The sequence below is a fragment of the Solea solea genome, chromosome 13 (genome assembly GCF_958295425.1).
Source record: "Solea solea chromosome 13, fSolSol10.1, whole genome shotgun sequence".
Taxonomy (NCBI): domain Eukaryota; kingdom Metazoa; phylum Chordata; class Actinopteri; order Pleuronectiformes; family Soleidae; genus Solea; species Solea solea.
In genome coordinates this window covers 23,184,757-23,202,369 of record NC_081146.1, presented here as the reverse complement: position 1 = coordinate 23,202,369, position 17,613 = coordinate 23,184,757, and the positions used below count along the sequence as shown (strand labels likewise).

The 17,613-nt window shown below is 41.8% G+C and overlaps 1 protein-coding gene across 1 annotated transcript in view; it reads left to right on the top strand.

Annotated features, from left to right (window-relative positions):
• The window catches only part of si:ch211-113g11.6 (uncharacterized protein LOC559008 homolog), a 40,014-nt gene extending 28,739 nt beyond the window's left edge, over positions 1–11,275 (top strand). The window contains exons 11-14 of the mRNA XM_058646994.1: positions 7,207–7,322; positions 8,515–8,687; positions 9,100–9,155; positions 10,418–11,275. Of these exons, the coding sequence (XP_058502977.1) occupies positions 7,207–7,322; positions 8,515–8,687; positions 9,100–9,155; positions 10,418–10,764 (692 nt within the window). The 3' untranslated portion in view covers positions 10,765–11,275. The remainder of the gene's footprint in view (positions 1–7,206; positions 7,323–8,514; positions 8,688–9,099; positions 9,156–10,417) is intronic.
• The last annotated feature ends 6,338 nt before the right edge of the window (positions 11,276–17,613 follow it).

Genomic DNA, 17,613 nt, shown 5'->3' with positions numbered 1-17,613 from the left:
GCTTAATGGTCAGGTTGAGGTCAGGGCTCTGTGCAGTCCAGTCAAGTTCTTCTACACCAAACTCATCAAACCATGTCTTTGTAGTCCGTGCTTTGTGCACTGGGACACAGCCATGTTGGAATAGAAAAGGCCTTCCTCAAACTGTTGGAAGCATAGCATTGTCCAAAGTGTCTTGGTATGCTGAAGGGTTAAGATTGTCGTTCAGTGGAGATAAGGGGCTGAGAGACCAAAGCCTGAATTCAATACTTAACAGGTTTGGCCAAATATTTTTGTCCATATAGTGTAGTTCTAAAGCATAATTGGATTTCCTAGTTGTGGTGAGATGCAAGATCTCAGTTGCAACTCCGTTCTTGTGTCTCATGTTGCTTGTAATTGCAGGTCTTTGACTTCGAGTTTAATCCCATTCCTTTTTCGTCCTCCTCATCACTACATCACCTCTACTTTAGGATGCCAACTATAAATATTCACAGGGTTTTTAGCAGCTCAAGATCATCAGTCTGCATAAGCAACTCCAAACAGCGGATGATGGAGTGAAGCTGCCGTCTTAAAATAATCCAATCTTTAGCGAGCGAAGCAGACGAATGGACAGCTCGTCTTGATGGATCGCAGCATTACAAGTGTCTAAACCAATCAGAGGAGTAGAATTGGCACGCCTGGGTCCACCTCATGATCTGGAACCGTCCAAATGGAAGCAGATGCATTTTGGGTAGCCCTGGGACATTAATATCCTTATTCTTTCAGACGGACGAGCTAGGAGACACAAACCACACAGTTAATCTTTGTAGGCAATATGATATTAGTATGGTTGCCCTGCAGAGTCAATATCACTCAGACTGCTCCAATAATAAATATCTATGAGGGGGATGAGCTCACTCTCAATGGGGCTCCCTCGGTTAAAGATTGGTAAAGCTTGCATTCTCGCCTAATCTATAAAGTGCTTTTGTCCTGTTTGATATAGTTTAATTAGACTGAAGAGAACTTTAAATGCCCATGTTCAGAAGTCCTGTAATTTATATGTGTGCTGATGTCACAGCTTCTGTGTGCCAGCAGCTTTCTCTGGCAGGAATTGTGTTGGATTAGACTGCTTGTTGTCTAATTGTTGCACTTTGGTAGAGATGTTGGGCTCATCTGTAACCAGAATTTCTGCCAAGACTGAACCATCCAAAGTAGTAGACACTCCTAACCCTACTTAACTACACTTATTTAAATGATCAGATAAAGACAAGTCAGAATCGATGTTAATATTCATCGTCTTCTTTCTTGTCAGACATAAACTATACTTTGCTTTTCACATTTGACGAGAGCGTCTGGAGATTGTTTGTGACACACGCGTACACACAACTGCAAGAGGGAAATGATTGTGTTTGGTCTGAAATCAGTGATTAGTCGTGTTTATCACAGAGAGCTACAGACAACTTTACTTTATAATGGCTAACAGGATGTGAAGGATGTGTAATTTCAACAAACATGGTGAGATGTTTCAATTTTGAAGCAGGTATTATCTTTGGCTTTTTGTAAATTACTTTTCATTCTACTCGCTCTGAAATACAGTCATTTAAACTGAAGAGTTGCACACAGGTGTCGGCTAGTTGTTGGCATGATATGTGTATGTCAGCTGAGACTGGCACCAGTCGTCCCCCCCCCCCCCCCACGACCCGCATGTGGAGGATCAAGCGGTAGAAGATGATCTTGCATATATAAAATGCACACTTGCTGTTCCAACATGACCAATGAGGGGTGCCGTGTGCAAGGGCAGCTTAATGGTGTCCATTAAAACATGACTCAAATCATCTCTCACTGTGTTTATTCCAGTCACATTAGTGTGACAAAGAGTTGAGCTGCATTTGGAGCTCACTTCCTGGTGTTGACCTAGAAGAAACTGACAGGGCGGAGTCCTAATTAGCTTAATAGCTTGCCAGATACCCAGAGGGACAACAGTGGATTCTGCAGGTGTGGGGGGGGGGGCTCGACGAAGCAGTGGGGTTGTGCGTAATCGACCATTTTAACCTCTTGTTAATACGTGACCGTTTTAGTGGGACCTTCACTGTGGAGCACATGCTGACAGAACGCCGCAGGACTTGACTAAATGAATTTCTCTGTCTCTTGATCACAGCCAGCAGATAGTTTAGTAGAATATATGCATATCATAAACATCTACTGCAATATCTGTCAAGTTGACAACAAGGCAGGCGAGGACATTCACTGCAAGCCGCTACAAAACTGCTCTTCATCACAAAGACTCAGAGTGCAACAAGAGTGTTGGATAGAGTTCTTTCCTTTGGTTTGACACAGTGCTTCTGGTACGTACTAGGGATTGAGGGAAGCTAGGTGGAGTGATATATTAATAGTTATAATACAAGCTGGTTATAACTCTGACATGTATTGCAAATCATAAAATGCACAAAAATAATATCTTTACATATTGTAGCATGTACTGAATTGGTGGACCGACTATTGTACTACGGTTTAAGGTCAGGACTCTGTGGTGACCAACCCACGTGTGCAAACTCAACCATTCTTTCACAGTTGAATGAATCGTGGCCTTGCATGTGGTCAGCTGACCTCACTATTGGACACATAACATTGCTGAACCTAGGTCTGACCAATCGAACCAACCGCAGATCATAGCACTATGAAGAGTATGCCCAATACATTTGATTTGTTGGCTTTTGGAAGAGTAGGAGGAAAATAAAAAGGCAGAGGTTGAAAACTGAAGTGGACGAGATCTTAGATTTTCTAACCTAAGCTGCACTTAAGTCTTCCAGCGCCTTTTCAACATGTATCTGCAAAAAATGTCAGCCAGGGTTACCAGAACTGAGCACATTGTAAAATATACAAGTGAAGTTCAACAGCCTTCAGACGTCTGACTGCGATCATGTCGTGTCAGAGCTCAGGAGAATAGCTTAGAAGGAACGGGCAGAGGAGTTATGCCGGGCTGTGGACCTTTGAGAGATGGAGAAGAAACTGATGCATTTTTGAGGAATAAAGAAAAGCCGGCAGCTGTGAAACATGTCTTTTCCTTCAGTTGCTCACTGACAGATTGAAGAAATAAAGGTACTTGGGCCATTTCAGTCATGATGGCGAAGGAGTGGGAAAGATTCCCTCGGGGGGGGAGGGATGGAAGAAATGTCAGGGCTATAGTCTCATTTCAAGTCGACTTGAGATGTTTGAGATGAAAAGTTATCCTCTATTCAGGCGGCGTGACATTTGGGGTGGCGGTTTAAAGTCAGAGAGATGGAGCCAGGTGGAACCCACCTCGACGTTGTGCTCACAAGTGTTGCAAAGCAGAAAATTGCCAGTGACATTAGTCCACATCGGTGACAATTTTGTGATCCACCAAGGAGACTGCGGCTCCACCATACTCCCAAAGGCATTTCTCATGTTCTCCCCATGTGTGCGTGGGTTTTCATGACAGCAGCATGAACGGACTACAGCAGGAAGAGCACATTTTTAATTCAGCCCCGGGAATCTGCTGTGAGGCCAAAAACATGCAAATTAGATTTATTGAATACTCTTAAAAAAAAATGGTTGTGTTGCCGTGTTACTGGATAGACAAAGATCAGCTGATGAACGGCCGATCTCGCAAATGACAGTAACAATTGAGCGTGCATGCATGCATGCATGAGAGGCTGTGAAGACACGATTAAATATAAATACTGCAACGGAATCAATCACAAGAGTAGTCGTCCTGACTGAACTTGTGCTCGAGCATCACTGAAACTTATTTATAGCAAAAAAGAGACGAGCGGACAACGCATTTAGCAAACCCTGCCTGGATAAACAATTACAAAAGCAGACGCTTCACTGTCACCATGTCTCTGTTCAGGATTGCTGTCGTCTTTGTGCTGCTGTGTGATACTCTCTTTTGATTACAGAGCTGAAAATAGCTCTCGACAGGTTTAAACTATCTAGAGAATAAATTAGGTAAATGCTGAATATTATCTTTGACAAAAGATTTGAAGTTTATGAAAAAGAGACGAGACAGTTTCAGGACAAAAGGAGACAGTGAGATGGCGAGAACCTTCCAGTCTGATTACAAATGAGGAAGCTCCTCGTGGGATTGAGCGCTCAGGAAAAGAAGCTGCGAGATAAAACGATATCAGTGTCATCAGATTCTCACAGTGGGTGAAGTTCGACGTGACAAAAGGCAAAATAAAGTAGAGCAAATTTCTGCGGGGGACTCATTAAACCACTCTTTATTTGGGAAGAACAGAAAGTAGTCAGATCAATCCAGGAGATAATCCAAAAAAAGAGTTTGAGTGGAGGGGAAACAGCACCAAAAAAGCAGGTATTATATGATTCAGTGAAATGATGTGATGCAAGATTGATGTATCCTAGCTGCAGTGATGGCTCCTGCACCACCTGCGCAAAAGTCTGAACAAATAAACAAACTTTTAGTCACTCGCCAGAATAATACAGATACACATGAACTGACAGTTCTGAAAATGATGCTATTTTCATGTCTACACAGCACATTACTGCAGTTTTAATGTCGTCACTGGCTCACAGTCAGTTGTAGAATAGACTTTAGACGTTCTGCTGCTAGTTTACAAATCACTTAATGTTTTTTATAGGTCCAGAACACATTAATGACATATTAAAAGAATACACACCTGGACAGACTCTGAGATCTACTGACTCAGAGTTCAAACCAAAATGTGGTGAAGCAACATTTCGTTGTTATGCTGCACACAAGTGGAACAAGCTCCCCTTTTAAATCCAGATAAAAAAAACTTCTCATAATTATGCTTATGGCTGAGGTCTTTTAAATCATTTTACATTTTAATCTTATGCACTTTACGGGTATAATAATGTTTTATTACTCCATTATAGTCTAACTTTTTATTATTCTGTTCCATTTCAAATTCATGTTTCCAAATTTTAAATGTTATTGTTTTATGTGCAGCACCCTCCTTGTCTTGCCTTGTCCACAGACGTGCATATCAATATGACAGTGTTTTAACTACTTGTTGTGCCTATGGTGAAATTAGTGTGATGATAACCACTTCAGGTGGGCATCAGGGAGGAGCAGGTGGGCATCAGGGGCACAGCCTTGGAGTAGTTCAGGTCATACTCGGCTGATCGAACTTTCTGTGTCAGCCTCGGTGACTCGACATCCTCCTCGGCTCCTCTCACCTGCGGGGTCCCACAGGGCTCAGTTCTGGGCCTCCTTCTTTTCTCTCTATATCTGCTCCTACTTGGCTCCATCCTTAGAAAGTATGGCATCTCGTTCCATTGCTATGCAGATGACAGTCAAATCTACATGTCTATTAAAAAGAACGATGCATACTCTTTTAAAATTCTACTTGAGTGTCTTGATGACATAAAGGCCTGGATGGCTCTGAACTTTTTAAATTTCAATGACAAAAAGACAGAAGTGATGGTGTTTGGTGGCACCACTGGGACCCCCAAGTAGATCTGGGCTGCTTGGCACCACTTTTAAAACCCACTATCACAAACCTGGGGGTTAAAATTGACTCTGATCTGAAGCTTGACAACCAGATCAGGTCTGTTGTTAAATCAAGCTTTTTTCAATTGAGGCAGCTGGCCAAAATAAAGCCAATTCTCTCAAGGCAACATTTTGAAATAGTTATTCACGCCTTTGTCACCACTCGGCTGGATTACTGTAATTCACTTTATGTGGGGGTTAGTGTGTCCTCCATTGCCCGTCTTCAGATGGTACAAACCGCTGCCGCACGTCTTTTAACTGGCACACGTAAATTTGAGCACATTTCCCCCATTTTAGCCTCACTCCACTGGCTGCCCATACACTTCAGGATCGATTTTACTTGTTTTTAAATCCCTGAATGGTCTTGCCCCGCCCTACCTCTCTGAGCTTCTACATCCATACTCACCCGCTCGCTCTCTCAGGTCAGCTGATCAGCTGCTCCTGAGTGTGCCTAAAACCAAGCGGAAGCTCAGAGGGGATCGTGCCTTCGCTGTCGCAGCTCCAAAACTTTGGAATTATCTGCCTCTGCACATAAGACAGGCCTCGTCCTTGTCTGTTTTTAAATCCCTTCTTAAAACCAACCTTTTCTCTTTGGCCTTTGACACTTCATGAGACGTTTGGTTTTTATTTATTTTACTTATTTTAATTTGAATAGAATTTATTGTTTTTTTTAATTGTATGGCTTCTATTTCTTATTGTGTTTTTATGATTCGAATTTATTTTAAGCAGTTTTATCTAAATTTGAACCTTTTACTTATTATCCCTTTTATTTATTTTGTACAGCACTTTGGTCCATTGTGGTTTGTTACAAATAAAGTTGGATTGGATTGGACTTCCTGCTTATGAATGTGGTTCATTTTAGGTCAGAATATCCTCAAAATATCATAAATATCTCAAACAAATCGTCCCAACATCTCCTGATGTGCTGCTGTGTGAATGCCTGGCTTTGTTTTCCACGCCACCATAAACCTCTGCATATCTCTGTGACCACCCACTCAGATTCTCCACTGCTGTCAGTCTGCAGGTTTGGTTTTTAGTGGTATAGTTTAATGAGAAGCCACTTAATTTAGAAAAAAAGCATATTTAGCATTTGGCTTGGATTTGTTTTGTTTTTTTAAAGGTCCTTGACATTTTAAAGTCCAGGAGCACTTGTCCTCTTCATGCAGTTACGACGCCTGCATACATAATGTCTGCGGCTCCAGCTTTACTTCGCTTTATCTAGTCAATAGGAAATTACTTATCTCATCTGTTAATGCAGCCGGAACAAATGCTTTAAGACCTTGAATGTTTCATTGTTTGTATTTTTCTGTAATAGATTCAACCAAAAAAAAAAAAAAAGAAAAAAAAACTCAACTTCCACTGTTGATTATATATTTTCTCTTCAGAGGTCAAAATATTTTCCTCGCCTCATGCCTACCAACAAAATACCTTTGTTGTATGAAGCGATATTGTGGTTTTGGCTTCATTTTTTGAAGTCAAACAGGTTGAATTCTCATATTCTTCCCTCCAGAGCGGCTTCTGCCTTCACAAACGCTTGTTCAAAGAGTCTCTAAAAAACTACAGCCTTCCAGTTTGCCTATGGCTCTGCAGCCTGCCCTAAAGAGTGGAAGCGGTCCAAGGCATATCTGTGCATTTTACAAAGCACAGAGAGAGCTGCAACACAGAAACAGCACATGTGTGTTCATTTCCAGATGAGTTTAGAGGACTGACGTGTCTCTCTATTTATAGTGTCCTCTCGCTCTTTATTTGTCTTGCAGAACAAGGCAAAGTTCTCAAAGTTCTTCACACCAGCGACGGCGTCTTCATCGTGTCTCAGTACTCGCTGTTTCACAACAAGGGTCCCGTTTTAAACATGGCCATCGACTCACAGAAGGTAAGATGACTCCTCCTGCTTTTAAATCAGTAAAACACTGACATTTTCAGTTCAGACGGCTCTTTTAGTCACATTTGCTCGCCTTGAAATGGATCCGTGTTTATGGGATGAGTCCATTTAACCCTCGTGCAACCTTTAACACAATAGTGCACTCCCAAAAACTGCTATTAAACATTATTTGTGTACATTTTTGAGCATTTTAACCCTTTAAATGGCACTTTTCACACACAATGCACTATTTTCCATATATATCATAATAATAAGATTTACTATGACAAGATAATACAACTTGGACTATGTCACTAATACCAGCAACACTGAATTTATTTACTTTATAGGTTTTTGTGTATTGTCAAATACGCCCTTGTGACAAGTGGCAAAGAATGTCCCATTCTTATAAAAAGCGATTAAACAGTTGTTTAAGTTGCTTAAATGAATTGATCTTTTTAAACAACCATTCCATACAATTCATTTTCAGTGTTTTCTCAGAAGGCTTGCCAATACCAACTGGATCACTTTGAACTATGGGAAAACTGAGGAAATGGGTCAAACTATTTGAGGCCAAGACCTCAGAATGGAAGCATAAAAACATGGAATGCCATGAATTTTAAATGTTCTTTTACCGACAATGACAATTCAGCCTCATAAACAAATGTGAAAATACTACGGGAGTCATGAGACTTTCCCCAAATATTTCATCGTCTGAGTATAAAATGGGCTTAAGGAGGATTAATGACACAGCTGCTGGAGGATATACTCACGCCGAAGTTTTAAAGGAGAAACAAGCAATGCGATCATATTTAGAGAAACAAATCTTTGATTTGGTATTTTTTTTAAAAAGGTGAATTCCTCCTTTGAATTAATTCTAAATAATAAAAAAGCAAAAATTTCAGTTGAGAATAATAGTCTTTTTACAGCTGGTTCTCTAATACAGTGAATAAATCTGCTCATGTGTCTGAATAAGGCCACTTAATGCCTCCATTGGGATTTCTGACACTCGCCTTTATAAAAATATTTAATTACATCCTGTTGCGTGTCGTCCATATTACAGAAATTCCTCATTTTAGGTTTCAGTTGTGGGCTTTATTGGAACGATGTTTCAGAGACGGTGAGGAGAACTGACACCGCAGTGGCTGATTTATCTGATCTTGTGAGCTGAGACACACTTTGTGGTGCATCTTCTCCTCCTTAGGGACATCTGTATGTTGGTACAGCGATGGAGGTCCAGCGGCTGCAGTTGGCTGACTGCGGTCGCTATGGCGACACATGCAGGGAGTGCATCCTTTCCCGGGATCCGTATTGCGGCTGGGACAGGGCCAGGAGAAAGTGCATTCCCATCCCGCCTGCATACAACGTCACGACTGGGTATGATTAGAAATGATGTCACCACTGCAGAGCCCTTTTCTTTCTTTCTTTCTTTCCCTTTTTAATGGTGGAAACAGAGGGTTTGAAAATCTCTGTATCAGATCGAAAGCATAGATCTGCATTCCAGGGGTAATAGTTTATCACTGAGATGAAAGATGTGTTTAACTACAAAGAAACTGCAGTTGGAAGAAAATAACACTGTCATCAATGATCAGGAAAGATAATGTGCAGCTTATTTCCCTGAACCCGTTTATTTACAATTTTTAACCAAAAGCTCTAATAAACCCCCTTTTCCGCTGCCTAATTATTTGTGTCTGCATGTGTTCATTTGTTAGGTTGATGAGGGGGCTCATGCGCTCATTTGCAAAACTATTCAGTGCTGCTAATTTGTCCCTTTATTGTTTTCCAACAGGGCACTCATTCAGAATCTGGACTATTCAAACTCCTCGGTTTGCGGGGAAGCTGCTGGTGAGTCCTTATCTTGCTCTCTCAGACACTCTGGATCTTAATTAAAACCAAAATAGGAACCTTTCTGAGCAGCAAGATTAAAAAGATGATTATCATATAATTGAGCAGGGTTCAACAACCCGCAGGGGGGGGGAGAGAGTTCTCTTTCCCATGTCATGGCTTTGCCCTGTTTCAAAGCTCCAAAAACAAAAACCAGTTAGAACCTCAGCTAATGATGACAATTACTCCTCTCTGAAGGGAAGACTGAGAGGAGTAATTGTGGTCCAATTTGCTGCCTGAGGATACAAGTCAAGTCCCTTTATTTGTACCCATCTATAGGTCCAGTTTAGTTTTAATACCGTTTACCAACATGCAGAAATGTAACGATAAGAAGCTGGTAAAAAGTTCCAGTGGTAACTTATCAGTGAACTTGGCAGGTAGTTTTGCTTATAAGCATCTTCTGTCTCAGCATGGTGTCCCACACTGACTCCATGATGCTGAGGTCAGCTCTCTGTGGGGGGGGGGGTACCCCATCTGCTGGAGGACATCACGCTGTTTCGCGTTGCTGAGGAAAGATTCGACGACTTTCTTTGCTGGGGGGGGGGGGTTGATGTCGTTCTGCGGCACTAATATGGGAACAGTCAGATGCAGTCACGCCACATGTCCAGCGTGACCCGGGCCCGGAGCATGTCAGGGAACTCGGGTGGCCTTTGCATACCAGAGAGGATGTAAACACTCTCTCTGTCCTTTGCTCTTTCAACTTTGCTGGTTTTGTGGGCAAAGAAATTCCGCCATCGTTGGATTAGTAAACGCCTGCGTCAAATGTCAAAATCTGGTCTGGCTTCTGTCAAACTGTCCAGAAATGTTTCTGTCAACCTAAAACACCTTCAGCCATTTTTTCCTGATAGAAAGTTCATGGTTAGATGAACATTTTTGGGGCCCAAGGCCAAACATTAGCTTTATTAACTCCATGACAGGTGATACCTAAATGAAGGACCCGATCACTTAATTGGGTAATGCACTTGAATGCTTAATGCCCCAAACAAAATTGAAATAGATAGAATAACTGTAAAGCCCTTGAAACGTGAGGAAATTGAGACTTGAGGGAATCCAGGGTCCCAGAGATAGTTACCTTCTTTTCAATGCAGCTTTTAAAGGAATCTAAAAAAGAAAAAACAACAGCTGTTCTGAGAAGAAAATACCAATGTGAAATTTAAATGATGCTATTAGAGTGCTCCACAGAGAGGAGTACATTTAACGTGCAAAATGTTATTTCTCCGCAGCTCTGAAGCAGCGTCGAACATCACCAAAAGAAGTGGTGGTGCAGTCCAACACTTCCGTCTTTCTCCCCTGCCCCGTGCGCTCTTTCCACGCCACCTATCGCTGGGAGAAGGACAACTGCATTAAGAACTACCCGTGTCTCTTCTCTGGGGACTTCTGCGTCCTGGGGCCTCTCATCGACACGCCCCTCAAGGAGGGCGTCTTCCGATGCATGGCCACAGAGGACGGATTCAAGGTGGAGGTTATCTCCTTCAGGCTGCTGAACGACGGCAGGCACCTGGCCGCCTCCCTGGCCTCCACCTTGGGGCCGTCACTGCTGCTGGCCATGGCCACACTGTGGCTCCATTAACTGCAGCTAACGCTAATGCTAACCCCTCATCCTTACTGGCTCCCAATGGCAAGAAAGACAAGGAGCCGCTGTTAGGAGGTTAGGTTCGCAGAGCATTGAACTACAGGATTAGGTTGTATGGTGCCAATTCACCTTTTTTTCAATTTAGAGCGAGAGAGAGAAGATCTGTAGCTGCGTTAACAAGATCAGAATATGTTTTACGTAAAAACTCAAGTGAATAGGAGTTACTGTCCTTAAATTGACGTTTGAACTCGATCCAACCATAATTAGGTGCTTTGCAAACCTTTCCTCTCCGAGTCAACTAGAAACATATCCTATGAGTTGGGCAAAAATTGAAAAATGCCAATACCAGGCCAATTCTTTTTACCATTTCTCTACTTACTTTGAAATTGACTTGACTGTGCTTATTTGTGAATATGTAAACCTTTAATACCACTCGTACATCTTGCCATCCTCGTTGATTGATATCTCATTCGTACTTAGTAAAAAAAAAAAATAATAAAAAAAAAAATGTCTGGTATTGAGATTCAAAAAGCCTTAAACACTTCTGGGACATAAACTCCTAAGCACAATTTTGCAGTCGAGGCAGAATACTGCAGACTCAAGATGCACTTGGCACTATAATTAGTGCAGCTGAGTCTTACAACATCACTGGGAGGAAGTGTCAGCTTTTTGACAAGAAAGTAGGCGGATGGGCAACAGCTCATTCTCGAACATCACTGTGTCTCAGCAACTCCTCCTCAGGCGAGGCAGTTCCTTGCATATTTTTAACAGATGGTATAAGACGTCGTTATTACGCCTTGTTCACAGCTTTGTGCATTGTTGCTTTTTTTATTATCATTACTCATGGACTTGCCTCCTTTCTAGACCAGAGCAAAGGGATATGGGATAACACCCACAGCATCTTTAAGTAAAGCTAAACACCCGTACAATCTTTCAACATTTCTGCAATGTTGTCTTTTGGCTTACTTTTTTGCAATTAAGCGTTGCCCTAAAGGGGCAGGGGGGTTTGGGGTATTTATTCACTGGCAACAAAGAGGACCGACTCTTTGTGGCTCCTGATTGGATAACGTGCTGTGGGATACTGGAGAGGTTTCCTCCAGATTATCACTAATGTATTTCACCGAGAGCAGCTTTAAGTGATTAAACAGTTAAACTAATGTTCTTCAGTCATACAAGAAAGATCAAGTTAGTTAGGCTCAATCGAAGAGTGAGCAGTGATTGCTAAAACAGCCTCAAGAAAAGAGCAGAGACGAAAGAGAGAAGCAGGAACAGAGCGATGAAAAGCCGGTCTGCTGCAGGTTTCCTCTCATTCCCGTCAACCTGATGATGCATAAAGATGTGAACAAGGTGCGGCGTTGGAGCGCGCTCACATTCTCACAAGATGGAAAAAAAGGCTTGTAATTAGATCTGTGAAGTATGTTCTGTATTTTATTGCTCTGCAAATGCTGATTTCTACCATTGCTGCCTACGTATGTGATGATTTGTCTTGATGGTTTGGGTTTTTAACGCCATAGTTAGAATGTGACATGTAACCATTGACTGCTTTGCCTCTTTTCCCCCAGGTGGACAAGGACAACAAAAAAACAAACAAACACTTTATTTTTTCATAGTTGTATCTTTATGCTGTGAGACAAACAAACAAGACTCTTCACTGATGTGCAGCAGCAGCAGCAGCCGCAGCCAGCAGAGAGAACAGTGGGCGCCGCCGTCTTTTCAGCGCTCCTCTGAAATATTAACGTCACATTACACACAGAGCCGGTGCAAAGGCCTTCGGGTCATTTGCATCAGTTGACGTATTCAAATTTAAGTTAAGTTTAAGCCAATGATTTTTGATTCTTCCAACATTCCAGAGGTTGTATCAGAAAGGGAAACTCGAGTTTCAGACTGAAACTGAGCGAGGAAGTTCAAAAATCACATCATAGCCCTAAACTGAATGTAAAAAAAAAACCCAGAATGTAGCTGTGGTTCAACAGCAGTGAAATGCCACGAAAAAAAAAAAACACTACGCCAAACTGTATGAATACTGATCAGCTGACTGAAGGAGCAGGCTTTGGCTGTGATGAATTATGCAGTGGGATTAGCATGTTCCTCCAGAGCTCTGGAGAATGTTATGTCAAATCTGCTCGTGCCAAGATTTCCACTTTGGCAGATATGTCATTAGGAGCTAATGAGCTGGCTCTTCACGCACCACGCCGTCATGGAGAGTGTGTATGTACTCCATGTTCTCTGCTCTGGAAAATCTCGAGACGGCGCCACACCGCTCTCTCTGTTGCTGCTCGGGGATTCGCTTGCTTTCTGCATTGCACTGATGCCGTCTACTGACTGTGCCAAAAAAAAAAAAAAACTGAAAAAAAAGAAAGAAACAAAGCTTCATTGAGCCATCTTATTTGCCCAACACTTGAAATCCGCTCATCCGCTCATCTGGCATAACGTGTATTCCCACACCGACCTTGAGTGCGTGTACAACTTCGGTCTTTAATAACCAAACTCAAACACACAAATCTGCTGCAGGTCTAACTCGTATATTAATTGCCTTTGTGTGTCTCTGTGTCGCCATCTGAGTGTGTGTGTGTGGGGGGGGGGAATTAACACCAGCCACCAGCTCAGTGCTGGTAAACATTCAATCCAGGCTGTTAATGAGCTCCAGAGACTTTTTACGGGAAACTAACTCCACGTATCCACGCGTGCGCGCGCCGAGACCATTTTCCCCCAGTATATCTTCATTAATGCTGTAACTGTGTATGTGTGTGTGCCGTGTATGTGTTGTTGTTTTAACGTTGAACGCTGTGATCGCAGAGAAGTCTTTTACGCCTCGTTTCCACAAAGACAGACAAAGTGTGTTTACCAGAGGCAGTAATCTACACACACACACACACACACACACACACCTTGATAAATTGATACGCATATATTATTTCCTTAAATTCAGTCATGTTACTGAAGATTCAGCCTGATTAACAAATTTGAGTTTTTAATTATTATTTTACTGACATTTACAGCGATTTATTTATCCATAGATTTATTGTTTACAATGTGCTTTAATTACCTATTTTAAAGCAATATAGATAATACATAATGCAAATATTTCGTTGTGGCTGAAGTGGCGTCTGTTCATCCGCGACGGAAAATGCATTTTTGTGTCTTGAGCCCTAAGAAGGAAAACAAAATGAGGTGTGGAAACGAGGCGTTTAATGTTCAATTGCCATACAAACCTCGTCCCATGTCCACACTATACCCCATAGAGACGTTTGTGCAAAGGTTTTAAACAAAATGTGCTCCAAGAGACGGAGACCGGAGGAGAAAAACACTGAGCAGCAGTGGATGGAATGGGATTTAAGATTATTTTCATGTCTCATTTTGCCACACTGATTCATTTTAATCTCTAACAAGATTAAGGACTCATATCAAGACCAAGTATTGACAACCGATATGAGTAAAAGAAAAAATTTGTACAGACTCACATGTACATGAACTGTAATCATTTGTCAGAAGTTCAAAGTAAAAACAGATTAGGATTATTTTTTGGAGAAGGATTTGCTGCAGGCATTGGATAGAGATTACGTGTACAGGCCATAGTGTGAATTTGGGACACAGGGCTGCTTTTCTCCCAGTTGAGATGACCTTTTGTATCAAACCTGGCCGGCGATTGTGTTGCTGTGCAGAGCTGATTGTATTTTTCCACCCTCATGAGGGACTGCAGTCCTCAGGCAGGAAGCCGAAATACTCCACTCTACAGGACAAATCTTCAATATCCAGTTCTGCGGGTAAAACCTGGCCTTAAGATATAAGGCATTTATCAACATTTGCCCCTCTTCAAACCTCCATTTCCCTCTCTGTTCAAGCCCGTGCTTTGATATGGATATTCATACGGCTGCTTTATTGAAATTCAGCTATAGCCCACTCACATCTGCCATCATCAGCGAGTCCAATAAAGGCTTATCTCCTTCAAAGCAAGCTCTTGATTTGCCTTCAGGAAACCAATTTCCCATCTGTTTTAAAAACGAAGCGACGTCGAGTGAAGCGGGTCGATGTTTTTGTTCGCTCTGGGGTTTTTTTGAGTGTCAAGTACTGTAACATGATGTGTGCCCACGAGTCTGTGTCTTGATATATCGAATTTAAAAAAAAGTAACATGCCAAACATTAAAGAATAAAAAAAAAGATTTATATCGGTGCCATCGCCACTCCAATTCCTTTCCCATAACATGTATTTTTAAATAACAGATATCTATAGTGCAATAGATATTCATGTAACAAATCCATATTAACATGTGTTTTTCCCTGGACATGTGCGGTGAAAATTAATAAAATATAAAGTATAAAGAAATAGTGTTTTGTCCTTTATTTATAAAGCATCGCAATAAATGTTTCCAATTTATAATATTGTACGGTGTTTATTAATAGTAATGGAATAATTTAACAGGAGAGCATTAGATGGAGAGATATTACATATATCTTTATAAATGACATACTGATAATGGCGCATTTTCATACAATATACTTTTTTAAAACCCTTATTAGTCCATATTATATATTGATATCATTAGGATCTAAGTGCACAAGGTACGTCTGAAAGTGGTTCGGGGAATGTACTTAGAAAATTGGATGTGGGAGGGGCCAATACGTTTTTATCGTACATGCACGAAAATTGGTACACGTGTAGAAAAAAAAAAATTGCATTATGACCATGATCCAAACCAACCTGAGAGTATTAATGTAAAACCACTCCAACATCATTTATATTCAAATTACATGCAGTAACACGAGGGAATCCAATTTAGAAGACAGCTGTCAGTGACATGTATTAATTAAAATTATCTTCCGTGCAGCTGCTTTCATTTAGTCAAGCGTCTTCATTTTTTGGAGAAAACAGAAGGAAAAAGGTGGGGACGTTTGTGATGTTGTGCAAATCCGAGCACAGTGTGTTTGACAGTCACACACAACATTGTGAAATGTTTGACACTTGGTTGAGGTTTCTACGCCCGCTCAGTAAAAACCCACTGACTGCTGCTTGTTGCTTGTTGCTTCACTCAGCCACTCACTGCCAGTTTGAATTTCTAAAGCCGTTTTTGTACCGATGCCGTCATCCCGGGATCACAGCCTGCAATAAACTCTGGCAACAAGCTCGACCTAAACACTGGTCTCCAGGCTGTCTGCTCCAGTAATCAGAGATGATGTAACACAAAGCCAGCAGGCAGAGAAAAGTAAGGCTGCACTCCATGAATGATCCATGAATGTTTCATGACTGTTTTGACCAAACAGACCACTACACGGGAAAGGTTTTTTAAAAGTCGATTGTTTCATAAAACATTTTCAAAAAAGAGGAAACAATGTTCCAGGGCAACAGAGTTGACAGGAAGGAGGAGGAGGAGGTCAGAGAGTAAACATTTCCTTAGTCCTCAATCAGCACCGGAAACAGGTTTCCAGCAGCCACATTTTTTTGATTTGCACTCAAAAACATCTGAATGGAAATGCAGTTGTGAAACTATAGTTTTTATACTTGAATTGACAACAGGTTATCCAAATAAAAAGGAACATTTCGAAATTGGGGGTGTGGACACAGGTGCGACCCCCAGGGTTGTCTCAAAGTTATCCCAGAGTTACAACCACAAAATCACAATAGGTAAAAAAATATAGATGGGAAAGGGGAGTTATACACTGGGAAACAGGCAGATGACATCAAACACACACAAAGCTCTGAGTCGGTGTTTACAGAGACATCGACAACTTAAGACGCACAACATCAGGGAGAACTGCTCACTACCTCTGAAGGTGAGACAATGAGTCAGCACAGAGCACTGGACACTCAGGGTATATGAACACTCCCCACACCTGGGCGCAATCAACGCCAATCAGTGCTGCGCACACCTGATTGCAGGGAGTTGATTGTCTCACCACTCTCACAGAGCAGGAAGACAGCATGCTCTCTCACACACACACACACACACACACACAGAGAAATATTTTGCTTCACAGCAGTTGATGGAACCACAAATATATTATATGTGTGTGTTCTTTTAAGAAATCTTTCATACATTTTAATGAAGACCTACACACACACACACACATGAAGGTGAGTTGCTGTAGTGTGTTGTCCCGGGATCAGACGACACAAATTCAGGCTGATTTTCATGTGATTAAGTCAAGATGGACACATTTTTCCTGGACGACTTTCCAGGACCAATTACCGCAAATTCAAGGACCGAATGTGCTGACACAGCTTAAGATGGGAGGGCAGCTTGTCGGAGCCGCTTCGCGCTTTTATTGATTTGCAGCACACTCTGCAGCTGGACAAGTGATTGTCCTTGGGATCTTGGTCAAAGTCAGTCTTTGAGTTTTCTTTAGCGAGCCAGGGATCTTGGAATTTTCACTTTCCAGGCGTCGCGTCGTCATCTGCTCTCTCTTGCTTAACGTTACTCGCTCGTTGTTCTGCACGGAATCTCACGTCAAATGTGGAGAGAGAGACAGTGGACAGTGTCTACAACACAGTCGGTGGCACAAAGGTGGCGGGAGACATTTACCTGAATATCGTCTTCTTTCTTGCACAAAATTCAAGAACTTTCAAGGATTTCAAGGACCCATGGAAACCCCAGAAGAGGGATGATATTGCTGCCTCTTGACAACATTAAAAAACAAAACATTTTGGCAAGAAATAGCAAAGGCACTTCAGCAACCTGGTGAGTAATGATTGACATTGTCCTTGCCCCGCCTCTGCGATGACCCATGAACTTGTGCAGTTGTGTAAATGATGAATGCAGGGTTGTACTTGACCCAAAATGTGGGAAAAAGAGCCCTAAGTTGATGCAGCATTATCATATCAACATTGTATTGGTTTAAAACATGGTCCTT